Source organism: Hoplias malabaricus, chromosome 17, assembly GCF_029633855.1.
Source record: "Hoplias malabaricus isolate fHopMal1 chromosome 17, fHopMal1.hap1, whole genome shotgun sequence".
Taxonomy (NCBI): domain Eukaryota; kingdom Metazoa; phylum Chordata; class Actinopteri; order Characiformes; family Erythrinidae; genus Hoplias; species Hoplias malabaricus.
In genome coordinates this window covers 3,289,025-3,306,731 of record NC_089816.1, presented here as the reverse complement: position 1 = coordinate 3,306,731, position 17,707 = coordinate 3,289,025, and the positions used below count along the sequence as shown (strand labels likewise).

Below are 17,707 nucleotides of genomic sequence, written 5' to 3'. Positions count from 1 at the left end.
CATGAGAAACAGACAAGACAGACAGGAGCACAAAAACGAAGGTGAAGAGAAACAGACAGACTGAAGAGCAAACCAATGACAGAGGAAATGAATAGCCGACAAACAGGAAGTGACAAAAGGTAACTTAAATACACAACACAGACAAGGGACATCTGGAACAGACAATGAGGAGGAGGAACAAAGGCGGGACTAGGGCAAAGACATGAACAATAACAAACAGAGCCATGTGCTAAGTGAGCACATGGCAGGGAAAACAGACACGACAGGACAAGTGGTGGTGGTGGTTTGTAGTAGTTTTATTTGTCTGTATATATTTCATTTAATATATTCACTGCTAATCATTCAATACATGTTTGTGAACATGTAATCTGTCTGTGTATAGTCACCTATATGGATTTTTTCTCTGTGTAATATATCTTCTTATGTTTCTTCTTACACTTTAATTGATTAATTTATTGATCAGCTGTATTATAAGGAGTGCTCTGCTGGGTCCGTGCATGAGACTCTGACCAATGCTGCCAAACTTGCCACAGACCCAGGAAACTTTAAGAAAATTAAATGTGGTACACAGAACACGTTATTTCACCAAGCATGTTACACATAAGAAGATATAAGAAGGTCATGAGCTTCAGATAATTTGGTGTCTGTTGGTGTTTTTTAAAGTGCTCTATAAATAAAGTTGAGTTGAGATAATGACAGGAAGAATGTGACTGCGGACACGACAGACTGAAATGAGTTTTCTTCTACTTGTTGCTGTGCATAATCTCCGTGATCATGTAAGGAGCTCGGAACTGAATCACTGTTCCTTCGGATTGAGAGGAGCCCATCGACGTGGATTGGGCATCTGAAAAGTTTGCCCTGGGACGCCTCCCTCTAGAACTGTACCAAGCACCATCATTCGAGAAGAGGCCCCGGGGTAGACTCGGGACACTCCGTGTGGCCCCAACATCCTCTGCAACATGGGTAAAAAGTTCTCTCGGAGGCGAGAGCTGAAATCATTCTGGACAGTCCTGCCAGCCTATTCCTGCAGACCCGCACTACACATGTGGGCCTACCAGATCTATCTGGCAGTTTTCCCCATCATCTGATTCCCCACAAGATCTTGATCTGAACTTTGTGTTCGTTATGGACAAAACACGCATTGGGCGATATTCCTACCACATTCTCCAAGAAGGGCAAATACTCTGAACCATTGTTGGGTGCATACGCAGTTTTCCTCTCTGCTTGCTGAAGCCACGTCGAGGCGACACTCTTGTTTACCGGGTCAAATTCCAACTGTACGACTGCCAGCTGGGGACTGGCGAGCAAGTTTATTGGTTCAGTAATACAATATCATCCATTCGCAGCACCACACCCCGCACGTCACCGCAAGTTAAGGACAGTCCAACAGCTCTGGAGCAACAGTTTCAGGACGATGAGTTGTCTGCCATTAGCATTGGGGTTAGTATTTGGGTTAGTATTAGGGTGAGTAGCGGTGTCATAACGCATCACGCAGATAATGCCTACGGATATCAGTTTGGCACAAGACTCAAAAATCGCATGTTCGACAGCTGCTGGTTCAGAACTGGCATCCTATAACCTGGGTGATGTGTAGCAGCATGGTGCCGCAAACGAATGCTTTCCCAGTACAGTAATCTATGGTTAAGCATTCGCTCACTAGGGAGGAGGGCAGCGTACTATGGATCGAAACACTGTGTGTGTGTCTAACATATGCTGCTTTTTTATGTTGAAGGACAGACATTTAGACCCTGTCTTGGTTATAGGAGCCATTGTGTAATGGCCTATGGGAGGGGGGAGAGTCCACATGCTCTTGATCCCTTCCGGAGGATCCATGGTGATCCAGGAGATGAATATCCTGGAGGGAGAGAGAGAGTGCAAGGGAGTGCAGAAAACTAATGAAAAGCACAACAGCTAATGGTGATTTCAATGTTAGTGATTGTAAATCTAGCTTATTAATACATCATTTTTTTTTATTTTTCTTTTTTTTTCTTTAAAAATTGTCATTTTTAATATTACACAACAGATTACACAAAAATTCTTTAAATCTCCTTCGTACACCCAGTCTAAATTCAGTAAAACAAAGGCTCATTTTGTTTTGTTTTATTCTTTTTTTTAAACCTTTAACTCATTATGCTAAATTCTTAGGCTGTACCGTTTAAGCATTGCATACGTCAGACGATTATTACATACTGGTAACGAAAGAAGACCATCGCACTTTTCATTGGTGCTTTTTTGACTCAGAAGTTTGTGAATTCATCAAAACTATTGTAACCCTAACTCCAGTTGTCTACACTGCACAGGTGTCTCCAGCATCCTGTCAGCGATACAAACCACTGATACTTCTGGATTGATTACATGACGAATCGGTCACGCTGAAATATTTCGGGTGTAAGCAAGCGCTGTGTGAAATCTGTATATTTCTCTCTCATTAAATCACACTTCCTTCAGGTAGGGCTTCAAAACCTGCCCAAAGTGAAGGAGTTCAAGTGTATCTAGATCACGTTTACGACTAATGGGAAGAGGTTCATCAGGCATTTGGTAAGAACAACCCCTTAGTGTCCCCGCTGAAGTGTACCAAGCACGGGTAACAGGGAGGGAGCCCCAGGCTTGACCCAGAACGTTCTAGAGAGATTATCCCGCTTGGCTGGCCTGGCAATGCCTGGGTGTTCCCGGGTAGGGACAGGTGAAAGGTGCAGAGAACACAGATATCCGGTATTCCTTGCTCACCCTGTTGGCACCGCACTCCTGAAATGGATTTAGCGGAAAAGACGAAGATAATGAATTCACCGAACGGCAATCTATCAAGCAGATCAACAAATCAACTAACCCATCAAGAATCAAACAATACTCAACACTCAAGTAATCCCGGACAAAAGAAACAACAACAATCGTCCAACGCCTGAGCAATCACCCGATAAACAGCGACGCATCGGCAACCATCAGATCATCACCATCATTTTCCCCACTTGGTCCCGTCCAAGGTCGCAGCAGCACAGAGCGAGTAAAGAACCCTAGACATCTATGACTCCGACAACCTCCAGCAGGTCCTCCTGAGGGTTTCCCTCAGGTCTTCCCAAGCCAGCCAGGACAGAAAATCCTTCTAGCGTGTTCTGGATCAGGCACCTCCTGGCACACGACGCCTGGTACACCTACTGTGGGGGGCGTCCAGGGAGCGTCTCTCAAGATGCTCGACCCACCTCAATTAGTTATTGATCCGAAGGAGCAGTGATTCTTTTCAAAATTCTGATTTGAAGATGCTGCTCTACATACCGACCTCTTACAACAACGCCGCCTCCTAAGCCGACAAAAGCCACCCTGTCCCAGATTACACCTCACCACCAGGAATGAAAATTCACAATCCTGACAGAAACCCATGTTTATGCTCAACGATAATTTCAGGTCTGTATGTCATTCAGGTTTGTTTTCCTTCCCTCAAACACGTTTCTTTCCCTTCTACAAAATGCCTTCACTTCTTACATGTGTTGATTATTTAAGTTATGTTTAGAAAGATCAGCTCATTTTTTCTTCTGCTGTAACTACTGAAAATAGAGTGTATAACACTGAACATGGTGACAAGGTGTGTATGTTGGTTGGGGGGATGGGGGGGGGGATGGTTGGAGGGAGAGGGAGAGGGAGAGAGCGTGCAAGAAAGCACGAGAGAACAAGAGAGTGCAAGTGGAAGAGAGCGCAAGAGAGAGAGCAAGCGCAACTGGGCAAGTGATTCAGTTCCCCGGGGGGCAACTTTAAATTTTAAATTTGCACATCATTGCAATTTGTTTTTATATAAGAGATGGAACCCCATTTTAATATCATCAGGAGTACGCACTAAGATTAATGTAAATCTTCTCCAGCGACACTTTTCACTCAAACTCTCTTCTCTTACTAATCCACTGAGAAAGCTGTACTGAAGAAATTACTACAGAGAAAGCTTTAATTTAATACAAGTAACCTCATGTACAATGCTCCACATATCACTCACCTCTGATATGATCGTTTTGTGACGTATCCACGGTCAATCTCCTCATACACGCGTTTCCCTCGACGTATTCAACCTCATGACGTTGTCACGGATGCAATGGCAATATGGCGGCGAGCCAGAGCGACACTATCAGACAGAATCAAATATTAATGCATTATAATTTAACATTGTAATCGTTTTATATTTAAAATAATCTCAAAATAATTTCAAACACATTGAAGTATTTAGAAAACACAAAAGATAATAAAGGTGTTTCATGGGTCGCGAATCAGTGACATGTCAGAGATTAGAACCACAAATAGAACCCGGAATGGATCCGGATTCGATCCGCTATCCGTAACTGTATGTTATGCGGATATGCCGGAGGATAATCGTATCCGGATCAGAATCGTCTGTTGTCTGAGGAATGAGTGGAAACTCAAATGTGGCTTTGTTTGAAAATGTTCTTCAATGGTCCTTTAATAAAGACTGTGGTTCATGGATGGCAGTGGCGTAATCCCGGCTGGGCCAGTCAGCCAGAACTAACGGCCCTCAATTTCATTAAGGCAATGAGCAGCCAGAGTTGGCTGCCCTTCATTCAGTGCTGTGTCCAATGGATTCTCAGTCCTTCCAACAAGGGTTCGTTTTGCGGGGGAATTTTATATCTTTTTTCAGTCACAGATTTTATTTTCCCTTTCAGATTCTTTGTCATCGTCATGTCTCAGAACTCATGTAATTAAACACCAGACTTCAGACCAAACGCCCTCAGCCCAAAAAAGCTTTATTTTATTAAATTTAATTAATTAATTATTAAATTAATTTTATTAAAGTTTCCTGGGTCTGTGGCAGGTTTGGCAGCACTGTCAGAGTCTCATGCATGGAGGTTGCTGTCCAGTCTCTTCCAGTATGTGCTCTTCCAGCAGAGCACTCCTTATGATACTGCTGATCAATAAATGAATCAATTAAACTGTTGGATGCATAACTCCCATCCCTGGAATCAGCCGAGTGTATGCAACTTTTACAGACTTGCCACAGACCCAGGAAACTTTAATAAAACTGTTAAAAAGGCTCGCGGGGTGGACTGACGGAGGCGGACGCACTTGCTAAAAATACAGCGAACTTTATTAAACAAAAGATAACAAAACAAACACAAACTGGCTTGAGGGCAAACACGAAGCAGGGAACAGATGAGACCAAACGACGACAGGAAACAAGACAATAGCAAAGACAGACTAGACTGGGAAACGAAGTGAAACAAAACAAATGGATATGAAACAATACAAATGACCGATACTAGGAAGTGACACAAGAGGACTTAAATACCAAACACAGACAACAGACACCTGGAACAGATAACGAGGGGGACGGATTACAAACGAGACTGACGAGGACAAGGGCGGAGACACGAACAATAACAAACAGAGCCATGTGCTACGTGAGCACATGGTGGGGAAAACAGACAAAAGGACAAGGGCATGACAAAAACTAACATTACCCAACACATTTATGGTCAGTGTGTTGGCCCTTAAAAAACTTTTCAACACACAGAACAGAAATGATGTCCATATTCTTACTAAAACTTACTTCACGATCCAATACAATGTGTATTTTATATAAATTTGTCTTCCGCATTTAGCCCATCTGTGGCAGTGAATACATGCACACACCAGTGTACTAGGGGCTGTGAATACACACCCAGAGCGGCGGCAGCCATTTCCAGCGCCCGGGGAGCATTTGGAGGTTCAGTCAAGGGAACTTCAGTCATGGATGTTCCGGCCGGTCCTGGGGATCAAACCGGCAACCTTCCTGTACCAAGCCCGGTCTCTAACCATTGCCCCATTTCAGTCAGAGAAAGTCAAATAAGATAAAAACATCTCAGTGTATATCATAGGCAATGGTGCAGGCAATGATGTAGACTTTTTGTTTGTTCAGCTGAATGTACACACATTTATTGTGGTACATAGAACACTTAATTTCACCAAGCATCTTAGACATAAGAAGATATATTACACAGAGAAAAAATCCATATTCGTGACTATACACAGACAGATTACACAAGTTCACAAACATGTATTGAATGATTAGCAGTGAATATACTGTATAAAATATATACAGACAAATAAAACTACTACAAACCAATGACAACAACACCAAAAATAATAATGCATAGAATTGCAGGAAAAACTGTTCATTATTAATTCAGTTAATTATTAAAACACAATTTAAAGTAAGTATAAATGTCCACTGTGATTGATGAGCTGTGAGTATTATCTGGCTTTGTTTTGATTAGATATAATTTTGCTAAAAATTTTCATTACATGTTTGTCTCATGTTCAAAAGCATCATATCCATTTATCAAGTTCCCTGTTCTTGAGGTGGAGCAACCAAACCACATGGTTATCAAAAATAAGTGATCGACCGATATGGGTTATTTGATGGCCGATGCCGATGCCGATTTTTAGACAGATTCAAATTCAATGTTAAAACACAAAACCACAATGTTTTGATATTAAATAATTGACACATTCAGGTGCTGTACTAACATTGTTATGAAGTGAAAGTGGTGTGTAATAACAAGAGTATACCATTTAATAACAGTTTAAACATAAAGGAAATACAACCTATAAATTGTCATTTACATGGCTGTTGCACCCTGGTACACCCTGGAGGGGGCGCCAGTCCTTCACAGGGCAACACAGACACAAACACATTCACTCACACACTCACACCTACGGACACTTTTGAGTCGCCAATCCACCTGCAACGTGTGTTTTTGGACTGTGGGAGGAAACCCACACGGAGAACACACCAACTCCTCACAGACAGTCACCCGGAGCGGGAATAGAACCTACAACCTCCAGGCCCCTGGAGCTGTGTGACTGCGACACTACCTGCTGTGTGATAATTTACAGTGATTCTTTTATGAAATGACACATCAGAATGACTTGATATTAAGTGAGTGACATAACCAGGTGTTGTACTATCATTATGAAGTGAATTTGTTCTGTGCAAACTAATGGTTCCCTTTTAATAATGATCTAAATTTGAAATTAAAGTTACAGAAATTGGACAACACAAAGGGCCTTTATTTTGGTATGAAAAATCAGAATGATGTTATATTAAGTGAGTGACATCATCAGGTGTTGTACTCTCATTAGGAAGTGAAAATGGTGTGAGCAAACTGGAGGACTTCTCTTAACAATTAGAATATAAATGACAGAAATATAAACATTTGAAGATCCTTTATTGTGAAGTGACATGTACTGATATCTCCATTATATCTACAAAATAGCAAATATTTATTTAGAAGATATTTTATTTATTACATACATTTCCTGTCAGTGACTTTTGGCTTTTATTTTGAAATTCGTTCCTCTACACGCTCTTACCGTAATGTTCAGAATACGCAATTCCACCAAAACTAAGCGGGGCTAGTTTGACCAAGCTTTTCCAAGTGGAGGCTGGCTTGACTCCAGTAGTTAACTTATTAGGGACGAGGGTGTGTCTACGGCTGTGCAAATCCCAGACGAACTTTCTGCCCACTCACAGAAATAAAAACAAATGGAAAAAAAACCCTCCTAAGCAGCACCAGTTGTGAACATAAAGGTTCTGCTGTGCACAAATATATTGCACTGTATATTCAGTCTCCTTAAAAAATCTCAAAATGAATGTGAAAAAGCTGCACAAAAGTTTAAAATAAATGTTCAATGCCTAGTATCCACCAGGATGGTATAAAACCCTGTCATCTGACATTAAAACCTGATTCAACTAGTGCTCTCAAAGCGGAGAGCCATCAAACAAACATTTAGGCCACATAGTGAAAGGACTAGGTTTTTTTTCCCCCTCACAATTTTTGTTTTATTAGTATTTCACGCAAAATCACTTAGTACAAGTGTAGGTTTACTGATCATACCTAAAGGTAAACAAATTGGCCATGTCTGTATTATAGACCTGACTCCCAGATCACTCTGAATGTCTTGGTTTATTTCTCAACATCAGAAACCTGCTGAAATGTGTGTGTGTGTGTGTGAGACAGAGAGAGGGAGAGCAATTCTACACAAGAAACAACCTTTTTATTTAAATATAAGATGTACATAGTTCTGCTGAATCTGTACTGACAGATAAATAAAGTTAGCTAGACAGGTAGCCGTACTGTTTTAAAAAACCAAGAATCAAAAATATGTTCTAACTTCACTCTCCCATCCGACTACGATGTTGGTTGAACACTTTGTAATATTCAAATGGCAGACAGGCAGTAAACACTACACGCAAAAAATCCAGAAATATAAAATTTTTTTAATTAAAAACAAAAAAAAGTTACCTTTTTTTTATACCCATCCGTGAGGTCCAAAACTAATGTAATCATACACAATGCACATCATTATTCATTATCCCTTGGCATTATGGACTTCACTATTAGGTCCTAATTAAGTGCAATAGTGGTCAGTTCTAGTATTTGTTGCAATAGTCAGACGTACACTCTAGTACAGTTACACATCGTAGTGGGTGCATTTCTGATTGTCCAAACAATCCATAATCACAAATAATCACCAACGTAACAGAAAAGCGATGTAACAATGAGTACTAACCGAACGCCAGAAATAAAAAAAATGGTATTAAGTCCAATATGGAGGTTTGCTGAAGGAGAAAATAAAAAGACATACGAAACTAATTCAAACAGAAACTCCACAACCCTCTTATATTACTTCTCGTTATTTTTAATTCTTTGTATAGGCTGATATATGTAAATATTCGTTGATATTCTTCTTCAAGATATGCAAGAGATAATAATAAACTATCCACTGACGCCTATCGCTACCATCACAAAACTCTAAGAATGGAACACATTCTTAAGATTGCGTCTATAGTCCTCTTTCTATGAAAATTTACATTCAGTACCAAAAACAGTGGTGCTCCTTTCCTACGTTTTAGTCTCACAAACTTTGGCTTCCATGGTCATGCAAAATCTTAAGTTTCTATCAGTCTAACTTTTTTTTTTTTTGCTTGTTTGATTTGTTTTTCTTTTTTTGTTGTTGTTTTTGCTGTAATTCCACCGTGCACCATAATATTAAGCTGCAAGAAATGGTCCATGATAAGAAATAAACTAAGTATTAAAAAGAAGAGTGTTATGAACAACAAACAAAAAGAAATTTCAGACAGTGTCTACATTCTAGTCACTCTGCTGGTGCAAGTTAAACCCAAATATAAGGCAGAAATCCTAAATCTTTACATTTTCTCTCTCGTTCGCAATCCACAGAAAAAAAAAATAAAGCAATACTTACAATAAAGAAAATATTCTGAAATATGAGCTCAAGCTGAGTTTTTTCTCTTTTTCTTACTCACAGATCCTGGTCCATTTAATACTAAGTGTGTGTCGGTCTAATGTAAAGTGGCACAACGCTTCTGTTGTGGAGATGTAGTACACTGCAAAAGACAATATCTTAATAATAACTTAAATCATCTTAAATCCAGTAAATAAGCCTATTTTTCCTCATCATCAGTTTGTGGTAAGAATTTACTGTGTGTCTTATTCTCTATCAAATAATTTGACTTATTTCAGAAAGAAAAAAAAAACCTGCCATTGGGATAAGACATTTTTTCTACAGAAAAGTCAAACTTCCAGAAATAAGCTGAATGCGCATTAAATATGTTCAAAATAAGAACTATTTGATATACCCACTGCATTTAAGATGACTTCTGTTGCTAAGATATGATCTTTTGCTGAGCATGGGTGTGTTGCAGAGGCAGTATCTGATTGGCTGAGTTTGAACAGCTGACTCTTTATGTCTATATCTATGTAAAAGATAGATATGTGAACACTAGAACAATCTGGCTTGCTTCTTCATCTCATTCCTCTTCCACAGTGCCAGCCGATCAAACTCGGCCATGGTCATCCCGAACACCTGGTAGAACTCCTCTGGAGAGAGATGCCTCTGGAAAACACATATGTATTTATCAGATTGATATAGGTTCCATTTATTCCAAATGTACATTGTATTTCTAAACACTTCTGAGATTAACGATATTAATAGAGTGTTTGTTCCCCTTTCCTCTTCTGGGAAGGGGTTACATGTAAGGATTTAATGGCAGACACAAAAGCATTATTGTGGTCAGGTTAGTGTGACCAGACGTCCTCTTTTACCCGGACATGTTCTCTTTTTTTAGACTTAAAAAAATGTCCGGGCGGAATTTCACAAACGTCCGGCATTTTGTTTTTCTAGAGCTCACATAGAACTTCGAGAAGTTTCGTTCACAAACTAGTTCCGCCCTCCCCTACTCCGATTGGTTCGCTTGAGTGAGAAGGGGGCGTGGTGAAGTAGCCTAAAATCTTCTGATTGGACGGTCTGACTGTAGAGCTACCGTTATTGGTCGATAACCTTCTCTGTAAACATTTAATTGGTCAGTCTGCACGTCAGTAGTCCTTGTTTACGTCAGGCAACGCTCATGTACCCACCCTCATCTCGAGCAGCTATGCCCAAATGTAAATGTGAGTTCTCGGATGAATTAAAAAAGAAATTTCCATATTTTGTGTAGCAAATAAAGGTGTAAAGGACCTAGAAGCACACATAGGTTCAGCTAACCATCACCATCTCAGATCTGGTCACCCTAGGTCGGGTACATATGAGGTAATTGTCCTGGAAAAATTACACCACTCCAAAATACTGGTTGGAGATGTCTGAGTGCCATCCATCCTCAAAGAAGGGGGATTAACTCACTATTAATAGCCTTTTCAGAAAAAAAAAATGTTAGATAAACACAAATGTGAAGTGCATATTAAATTGTATCCATTTGGTAAGAAATATCACATAATATTTCACCTGACAGTACAGGAGTCAGATAGAATCTTGTAATTCCACACATAAAACTGATTTTAAAAATGTAAATACTTTTTAGACAATTACATAAAAAAACAAAAAGAATTTAGTCACTAAATATGAATCTTGAAAGTTAAAACTTGTAAACCTCAAGTAATAATTCAAAAGTATGGAACACAGAAAAATCCTTACAGTTTAAAGCCTAAATCTGGGATAACAATGATTTTATTGTTTTTAAATATGCTTCCAAACAGAGATTTAAAAGTGACTGCTTCACAAAACGTACAATAAGGAGACTGACCTCTAGTCTGGCTCTGTCCACATCCTTTGGTAAGCGGTTTCGCCCTCTGGTGGTCACTATCAGAGCCTCATAGGGGTAAACCTGCGGAACAAAAATGCCATCAAAAGAGTACAGAATTTAAGAGAAAGAAAGATATTTCTCAGGCCAAATAGACATACATTTATAAAAGACAGCACTCTGAGCATAACCTCAGCTAAACTGCATCAATAAAATACACTGCTCAAGACAAAGACAGGATAAAAGACAGTGTAAACAGAATAAAACTATGTGCTGATTATATCTCACACCTGTGCTGGGAACTGAGAGCTGGCATAAAACACAATGTTCCTTTCTCTTATCTGTACAAGAAATATAACTACACACTTATGTGTAGATTTAGCCCAGAAAAACACCTTGAATACTTGATCAATCCACCTTGAATACTTGAAAAAATAATAGTCTCGACAGCTGTGTTCAACCATTAGTGCACACTGAAGAATTAGCTCATGATTTCATCACATACAAGGCCCAACACTGGCTAGACTTTAAACTCTTTCAGTAACCTTCGTTTAGAAATACTGGGTGAACAGATGTCCACAAAATTTTGATCATAGTATATATTTAAAAAAAAAAGCCTTTTAATGCACCATTTCCCACAGTACATTTAAAGGCTATATACTGTATATGATTTGTTACTGTTAAGTCAAGGATTACTCCACCAGAATATGAGGTCTGCTACTCAAAGGATGCTATAACTGATAGTAACAGCACTAATGTACAGTGAGTACGGTGAATACACATCTGTATAACTGTAAAATACTGGGCATTGCTCTCAGGAAACCAGGCTCACATTGGACCTCTGCTGGATTCCCGTCTGTTTCTCATGGAAATGAAACAAAATAACCTCACAAACTACAGACACAGTAGCTGTGACAAATACAGGAAGTATGCCCCAGTCCAGACGGTTACATTCTCGCCTTGAGGTCACCCAGGCCAATGCCCCTGGGGTGACCCAAAACTGGAAGCCCCCTAGAAGCCTCCAGACCCAGGGGACGGTCCAGGGAAGTTTCCTGTGACCTTACGACCTGGAGGCACTTAATTTCTCCTCTCTTCTGCTTTGACCGTTCAGATTTCACCATGTTGAAATACTGTAAATCCTTGGCTTGAAGAGTGTCTCTCTCTCTCTCTCTCTCTGTGTGTGTGTGTGTTATTTATTTAAAGGAGTATTTTAATGCAACAATTACCACTAAATTAGCAACCAACTGAATACAGTGACTACTTAGATTTCTTTCTGTGTGTGCTGTTGGGTGATTGAGTAATTACCATTGACCTTGAAGCTTTCGATTTTTATTTTAGACCAAAACAATCCAAAAAAGAGAAGGACACTATGTTACTCATTTCATTTCCTGTGCTGATAGACACTGGATGCTCTGAGGAGTTGGACTGAACACAGTACAACTTACACCAATACATATTTGAGCTGTTGTTTTTTCCTAATCAAGGAATTTAGAATTTAGGAATTGTTTTTACTGCAGTCATTATTCTACCCAAGTTATTTGTAAACAAGGACAAATTTAGGCCACGCTTCCCACATCTGTGTTCAATACCCACTTGCACTCACCGTGTATTCTGCAAGAGAAACAAACAAACAAACTGTGTTAGTTTTCAAATTATAATTAAAAGGATGTGAGGAAATTATTAAAATGTATCTAATGCCACAACAATGCTACTACAACTAACCTCTGATTCCCCAATTGACTGCATTACTGCTGTCATACTCAAAATAGTCTGCATTTTGCTGCTGAAAAACAAATAAAAACAAACTAACAAAGCATTACTCTGATTGGTGAAGATGAGTTTTAAAATGACAAAATTACACACAAGAACTGTACATCAGTGCGTAATGGGGTACGGTGGCGCAGCAGGTAGGTGTCGCAGTCACACAGCTCCTGGGACCTGGAGGTTGTGGGTTCAATTCCCACTCCGGGTGACTGTCTGTGAGGAGTGTGGTGTGTTCTCTCTGTGTCTGCGTGGGTTTCCTCCGGGTGACTGTCTGTGAGGAGTGTGGTGTGTTCTCCCTGTGTCTGCGTGGGTTTCATCCGGGTGACTGTCTGTGAGGAGTGTGGTGTGTTCTCCCTGTGTCTGCGTGGGTTTCCTCCGGGTGACTGTCTGTGAGGAGTGTGGTGTGTTCTCTCTGTGTCTGCGTGGGTTTCCTCCGGGTGACTGTCTGTGAGGAGTGTGGTGTGTTCTCCCTGTGTCTGCGTGGGTTTCCTCCGGGTGCTCCGGTTTCCTCCCACAGTCCAAAAACACACGTTGGTAGGTGGATTGGCGACTCAAAAGTGTCCGTAGGTGTGAGTAAATGTGTGTGTGTGTCTGTGTTGCCCTGTGAAGGACTGGCGCCCCCTCCAGGGTGTATTCCTGCCTTGCGCCCAATGATTCCAGGTAGGCTCTGGACCCACCGCGACCCTGAATTGGATAAGGGTTACAGATAATGCATGAATGAATGAATGCTTTTTCTGTGTTTAATTTGTTGCTACCCTGCGAGGGACTGGCGCCCCCTACAGGGTGTGTTCCTGCAACCCTGAACTGGATAAGCCGTTACAGACAATGAATGAACGAATGAATAATTTGTTGTTGTGCTGTTGATGTGCTGCTTTGTGAATGAGTCCCACTGATGACTCTGGAGCTCTAACTTTGTTTTTTAGACCAAAATTATGTGTTCCTTCACTGAGAAATAATGAATGCTCTCAGAAGTTTCAATGAATGCAATAAATATTACTTCTGCTGAACAACAACAGATTTAATCTAGTTGTAATGATTTAATTATTCCTGAATATCTTACCCTGTGTAATCCGTTCCTGCCGTACCCTGGTAAAGAGGCCGATTTTGACACATAGTCTGGACAAACAGCAAAACCATTGCATTGATTAGAGACATGAAACGTATTAAAATATCACCTTTTTCCCCTCAGAATTTAAATACAATAATGAACACTAGATGGCGCTGGGCAAAAACCTAAGATCTCTCTCAGATCTGCAACGAAAACAACGATCAGTTTCCATCTTCTACTTTTAAATACATCCTTGAACTCAATTCTTCATAGTCTGTATGTCCAAAAGTTTGTAGACACACTTTATAATTTGTGAATACAGCTATTTAAGGTGCTATCAAATGTGCATGCAGTCTGTAGGATCTTCAAAGAAAAGCATGTACTGAAAGGGGACAGTCATGCATGCAGCCACCCTGCCTCACGGCAAGCAGTAGTTAATGGGGTATAACATCCCACAGCATTGATCTGTGGGAGCAGTGGAACGGTGTTCACTGAACTCTTTTCGCCCCATCCAATACCTCTGGAATGAGTTTGACTAATCAGTCAACATCAGTACCTGAACTTACTAATGTTTCTGGACTAGTAGAAGCTGATACTACAGGAAAGGGTTAATAAACTCACTTTTACTCCCTTATATTATTGTACTATACACATTACTTCACAAACCATTGGCCATTCAGAGTCCCACATCCTGTTTTCATTCTATTGCTCATATGAAGTGCAGCTGAACACATACTCACCATTTTCAGCTGGATAAGGAGCTTGTGGAGCTGAAACAGGAGACAAAAATATATATATGAAGAAGATGCTCAGTGTTATACCATCAGTGTTATACCATACTAGTGCAGGCAAGGGGGTTCACAGCCAGAAGATTTGAGACAGACATTTTGCAAAAACCAAATACAGTGAAACATCCAGAGCACAACAGGAAGGAGCAGCAGGTTGTTCATGTAAACACTTCAGTAGTAGTGTTATCATGGCTTATTGATATAAAATGGCAGTCAGAATACAATTTTTTGGGCTTCTAAGAAGGAAGGCAGCACAGTAGGACAAAAGGTAGTGTTACTGTCTCACTGTGTTCTCCTTGTGTTTGTGCTGGTTTACTCCAGGTGCTATAGTTTCCTCCCACAGTCAAACAAAACACATGCTGGTAAATTGGCTGTGTATTAGATTGTCCTTAGACGTGAGTGTGTGTCTGGGTGAGTGTCTGAGTGAGTGACTTGCACCCCGTCCAGGGTGTGTTTCTTCCATGCTCCCAGTGATATCGGGTAGGTTCTGGACCTGAACAGGATGAAGGGGCAACAGAAAATTAAAAATAAATGAAGAAAAGAATATTACGACGGTTGACCCGCAACAACGCATGGTGGTAAATATAATCTGCAGATTCTTTGCTATATCTACAGATGTTCTTCTTTCAGGCGTATATTCCTCTACTTCACAGATCCTCCCCATTTCAGATTCACAAAGTTGAGTAGTCTAATGACAGTGGAAATTAGACACAGATGTTTCCAGTGCTGCTGCTACTCACACAAGGAAACTTTAAGTGCTGTTTATCTCATGGGGACAGTTTTGGTGCAACACCAGGTCTTGTTTTATATCTAATTACTTCAGAAACATCTCCTAAAACAGTTAAACTCAATTACTGTCTAGACTGGGAATTAAATAAATGAAGGGCCTCTAACATCTACATTTCTACGACCTTGAACTTGTTTCAAATCAATCTATGCCACGAATAAACTTCCTGTCTGGCTTAGTGCTGAGCTGGACTATGCCAGCTCTGACGTAGCAGGGTTGCCAGTGTTATAGAAAAATATTTGTAATAGCTAGAAGCAAACACTAGGCCAAAAACTGCCTATAAAAGACTGGCCCTAATGTTTCTAATTATGAAATTATTAATTCATTCATTCATTATCTGTAACCCTTATCCAGTTCAGGGTTGCGGTGGGTCCAGAGCCTACCTGGAATCATTGGGCGCAAGGCGGGAATACACCCTGGAGGGGGCGCCAGTCCTTCACAGGGCAACACAGACACACACACTCACACAAACACACACACACACACACACACATACACACACACACACACACACACACACACACACACACACACACACACACACACACATTCACTCAATTATGAAATTACGAGTAAGTTTATTTTTAATATTATTCTACCTCTTTCTAGATCTTTTTATATCTGGAGAAGAATGCAATTTGCTTTGTTTTATTTAAGTATAATTCATTGATGTCCTCAGCATCACTGAATGTGTATGGGGTTATTTGTATCCCAAAGTACAACCAACTTTTGAGACTGTGTTAATGATGTGCTTGACCCTCCGCCGTGGCTCTTTCAGTTCCTCAGGTCAATGCTTTCGATTTGCCAATGATAAATGAAGAATACATCCTCCTCCTACTGCTCATGAATAAAACACAACAAGGACACCACACCAGGAAGCTGCTGTACACATCAGGAACACACAATTGCAGAAAAAAAGCAGAAATGAGTGTGTCTTTGTGTGTGTGTTTGTGTGTGTGTGTGTGTGTGAGAGAGAGAGAGAGAGAGAGAGAGAGATTCCAGCTGCTTTGTGCACCCCCCCACGAGAGACACCAAAATAGAAACGAGGAGAACATGCCGCACACATGTGCAAAGAGAGAGGGGGAGAGAGAGAGAGAGAGAGAGAGAGAGAGAGAGAGAGAGAGAACGTGAGAGAAAGCAAAATGGAGTATATACCGTTAATTGTAAGTCAAACACTGCAAGGAGACTGCGTGAATTCTGTTTATAAATGGGTCACAGAATACTACAGAGAGAAACACTGATAAAACTACCACCCCTCACTCTCTTTCTCCTTCAAACTCACAGTATCTCTACCTCTTTTTATCCTCCTAGGGATGTAGACTGGTAATAAACATTGGCACACAACAAAACACACGTTTCTGCTTCACTTCCTTTGCTGGAATAACAGCTTCTGCTCTCCTGGGAAGGTGTTGTATTAGACGTTAAGACATTGCTAAAGGGTGTGAGGACAACCACAAGAACATTAGTGAGGTTTAGATACAGATGTTGGACGATTGATTCTGGATAATAAACACCACACAAACTCTTCCAAAATGTATTAGATAAAACTCACATCACTTCTGAGAAGCCAAAGCCTAATTAATATCTTTTTAGTCCACCGTAAGCATTGGGCATGTTGACCTTAGGCTCATACACAGGTGCTCCACAATATCCTATTTTCATTATATGCTTTTCCAAGAAGATTATATAATGTGTGCCAACAACTGATGCAGCTAAAAGTAGTTAAGTCAGTAACTGAATGGAGAACTATTGGCTATGTGGAGATGAGGATACTGTTATTTAAGTGTGTGTGAACATGGGCACTGAGAAGAGTTTAGAGTAACCGTGTTTAAAAAAGGGGACTCCATCCCACAGTTTACTTTAAAGTGGGCTGTGGCTTCAATGAGATTAATTAAATGGCTCAGAGCCATGGCTTTATCGACAGCAGTACCTTCATTCAACATCATTCATTCATTATCTGTAACCCTTATCCAGTTCAGGGTCGCAGTGGGTCCAGAGCCTACCTGGAATCATTGGGCGCAAGGTGGGAATACACCCTGGAGGGGGCGCCAGTCCTTCACAGGGCAACACAGACACACACACACATTCACTCACAATTTTGAGTCGCCAATCCACCTACTAATGTGTGTTTTTGGACTGTGGGAGGAAACCGGAGCACCTGGAGAACACACCAACTCACACCAACACAACAGTCACCCGGAGCGGGAATCGAACCCACAACCTCCAGGTCCCTAGAGCTGTATGACTGC

At 40.6% G+C, this 17,707-nt stretch overlaps 1 protein-coding gene across 1 annotated transcript in view; it reads right to left on the bottom strand.

Moving 5' to 3' along the window:
* Nucleotides 1-8,054: 8,054 nt before the first annotated feature.
* Nucleotides 8,055-17,707, bottom strand: part of ablim3 (actin binding LIM protein family, member 3) — a 106,856-nt gene continuing 97,203 nt past the window's right edge. The window contains exons 16-21 of the mRNA XM_066649198.1: nucleotides 14,624-14,653; nucleotides 13,896-13,951; nucleotides 12,794-12,854; nucleotides 12,675-12,682; nucleotides 11,075-11,155; nucleotides 8,055-9,891 (exon numbers count right to left, since the gene is read on the bottom strand). Coding sequence (XP_066505295.1) covers nucleotides 9,778-9,891; nucleotides 11,075-11,155; nucleotides 12,675-12,682; nucleotides 12,794-12,854; nucleotides 13,896-13,951; nucleotides 14,624-14,653 — 350 coding nt within the window. The 3' untranslated portion in view covers nucleotides 8,055-9,777. The remainder of the gene's footprint in view (nucleotides 9,892-11,074; nucleotides 11,156-12,674; nucleotides 12,683-12,793; nucleotides 12,855-13,895; nucleotides 13,952-14,623; nucleotides 14,654-17,707) is intronic.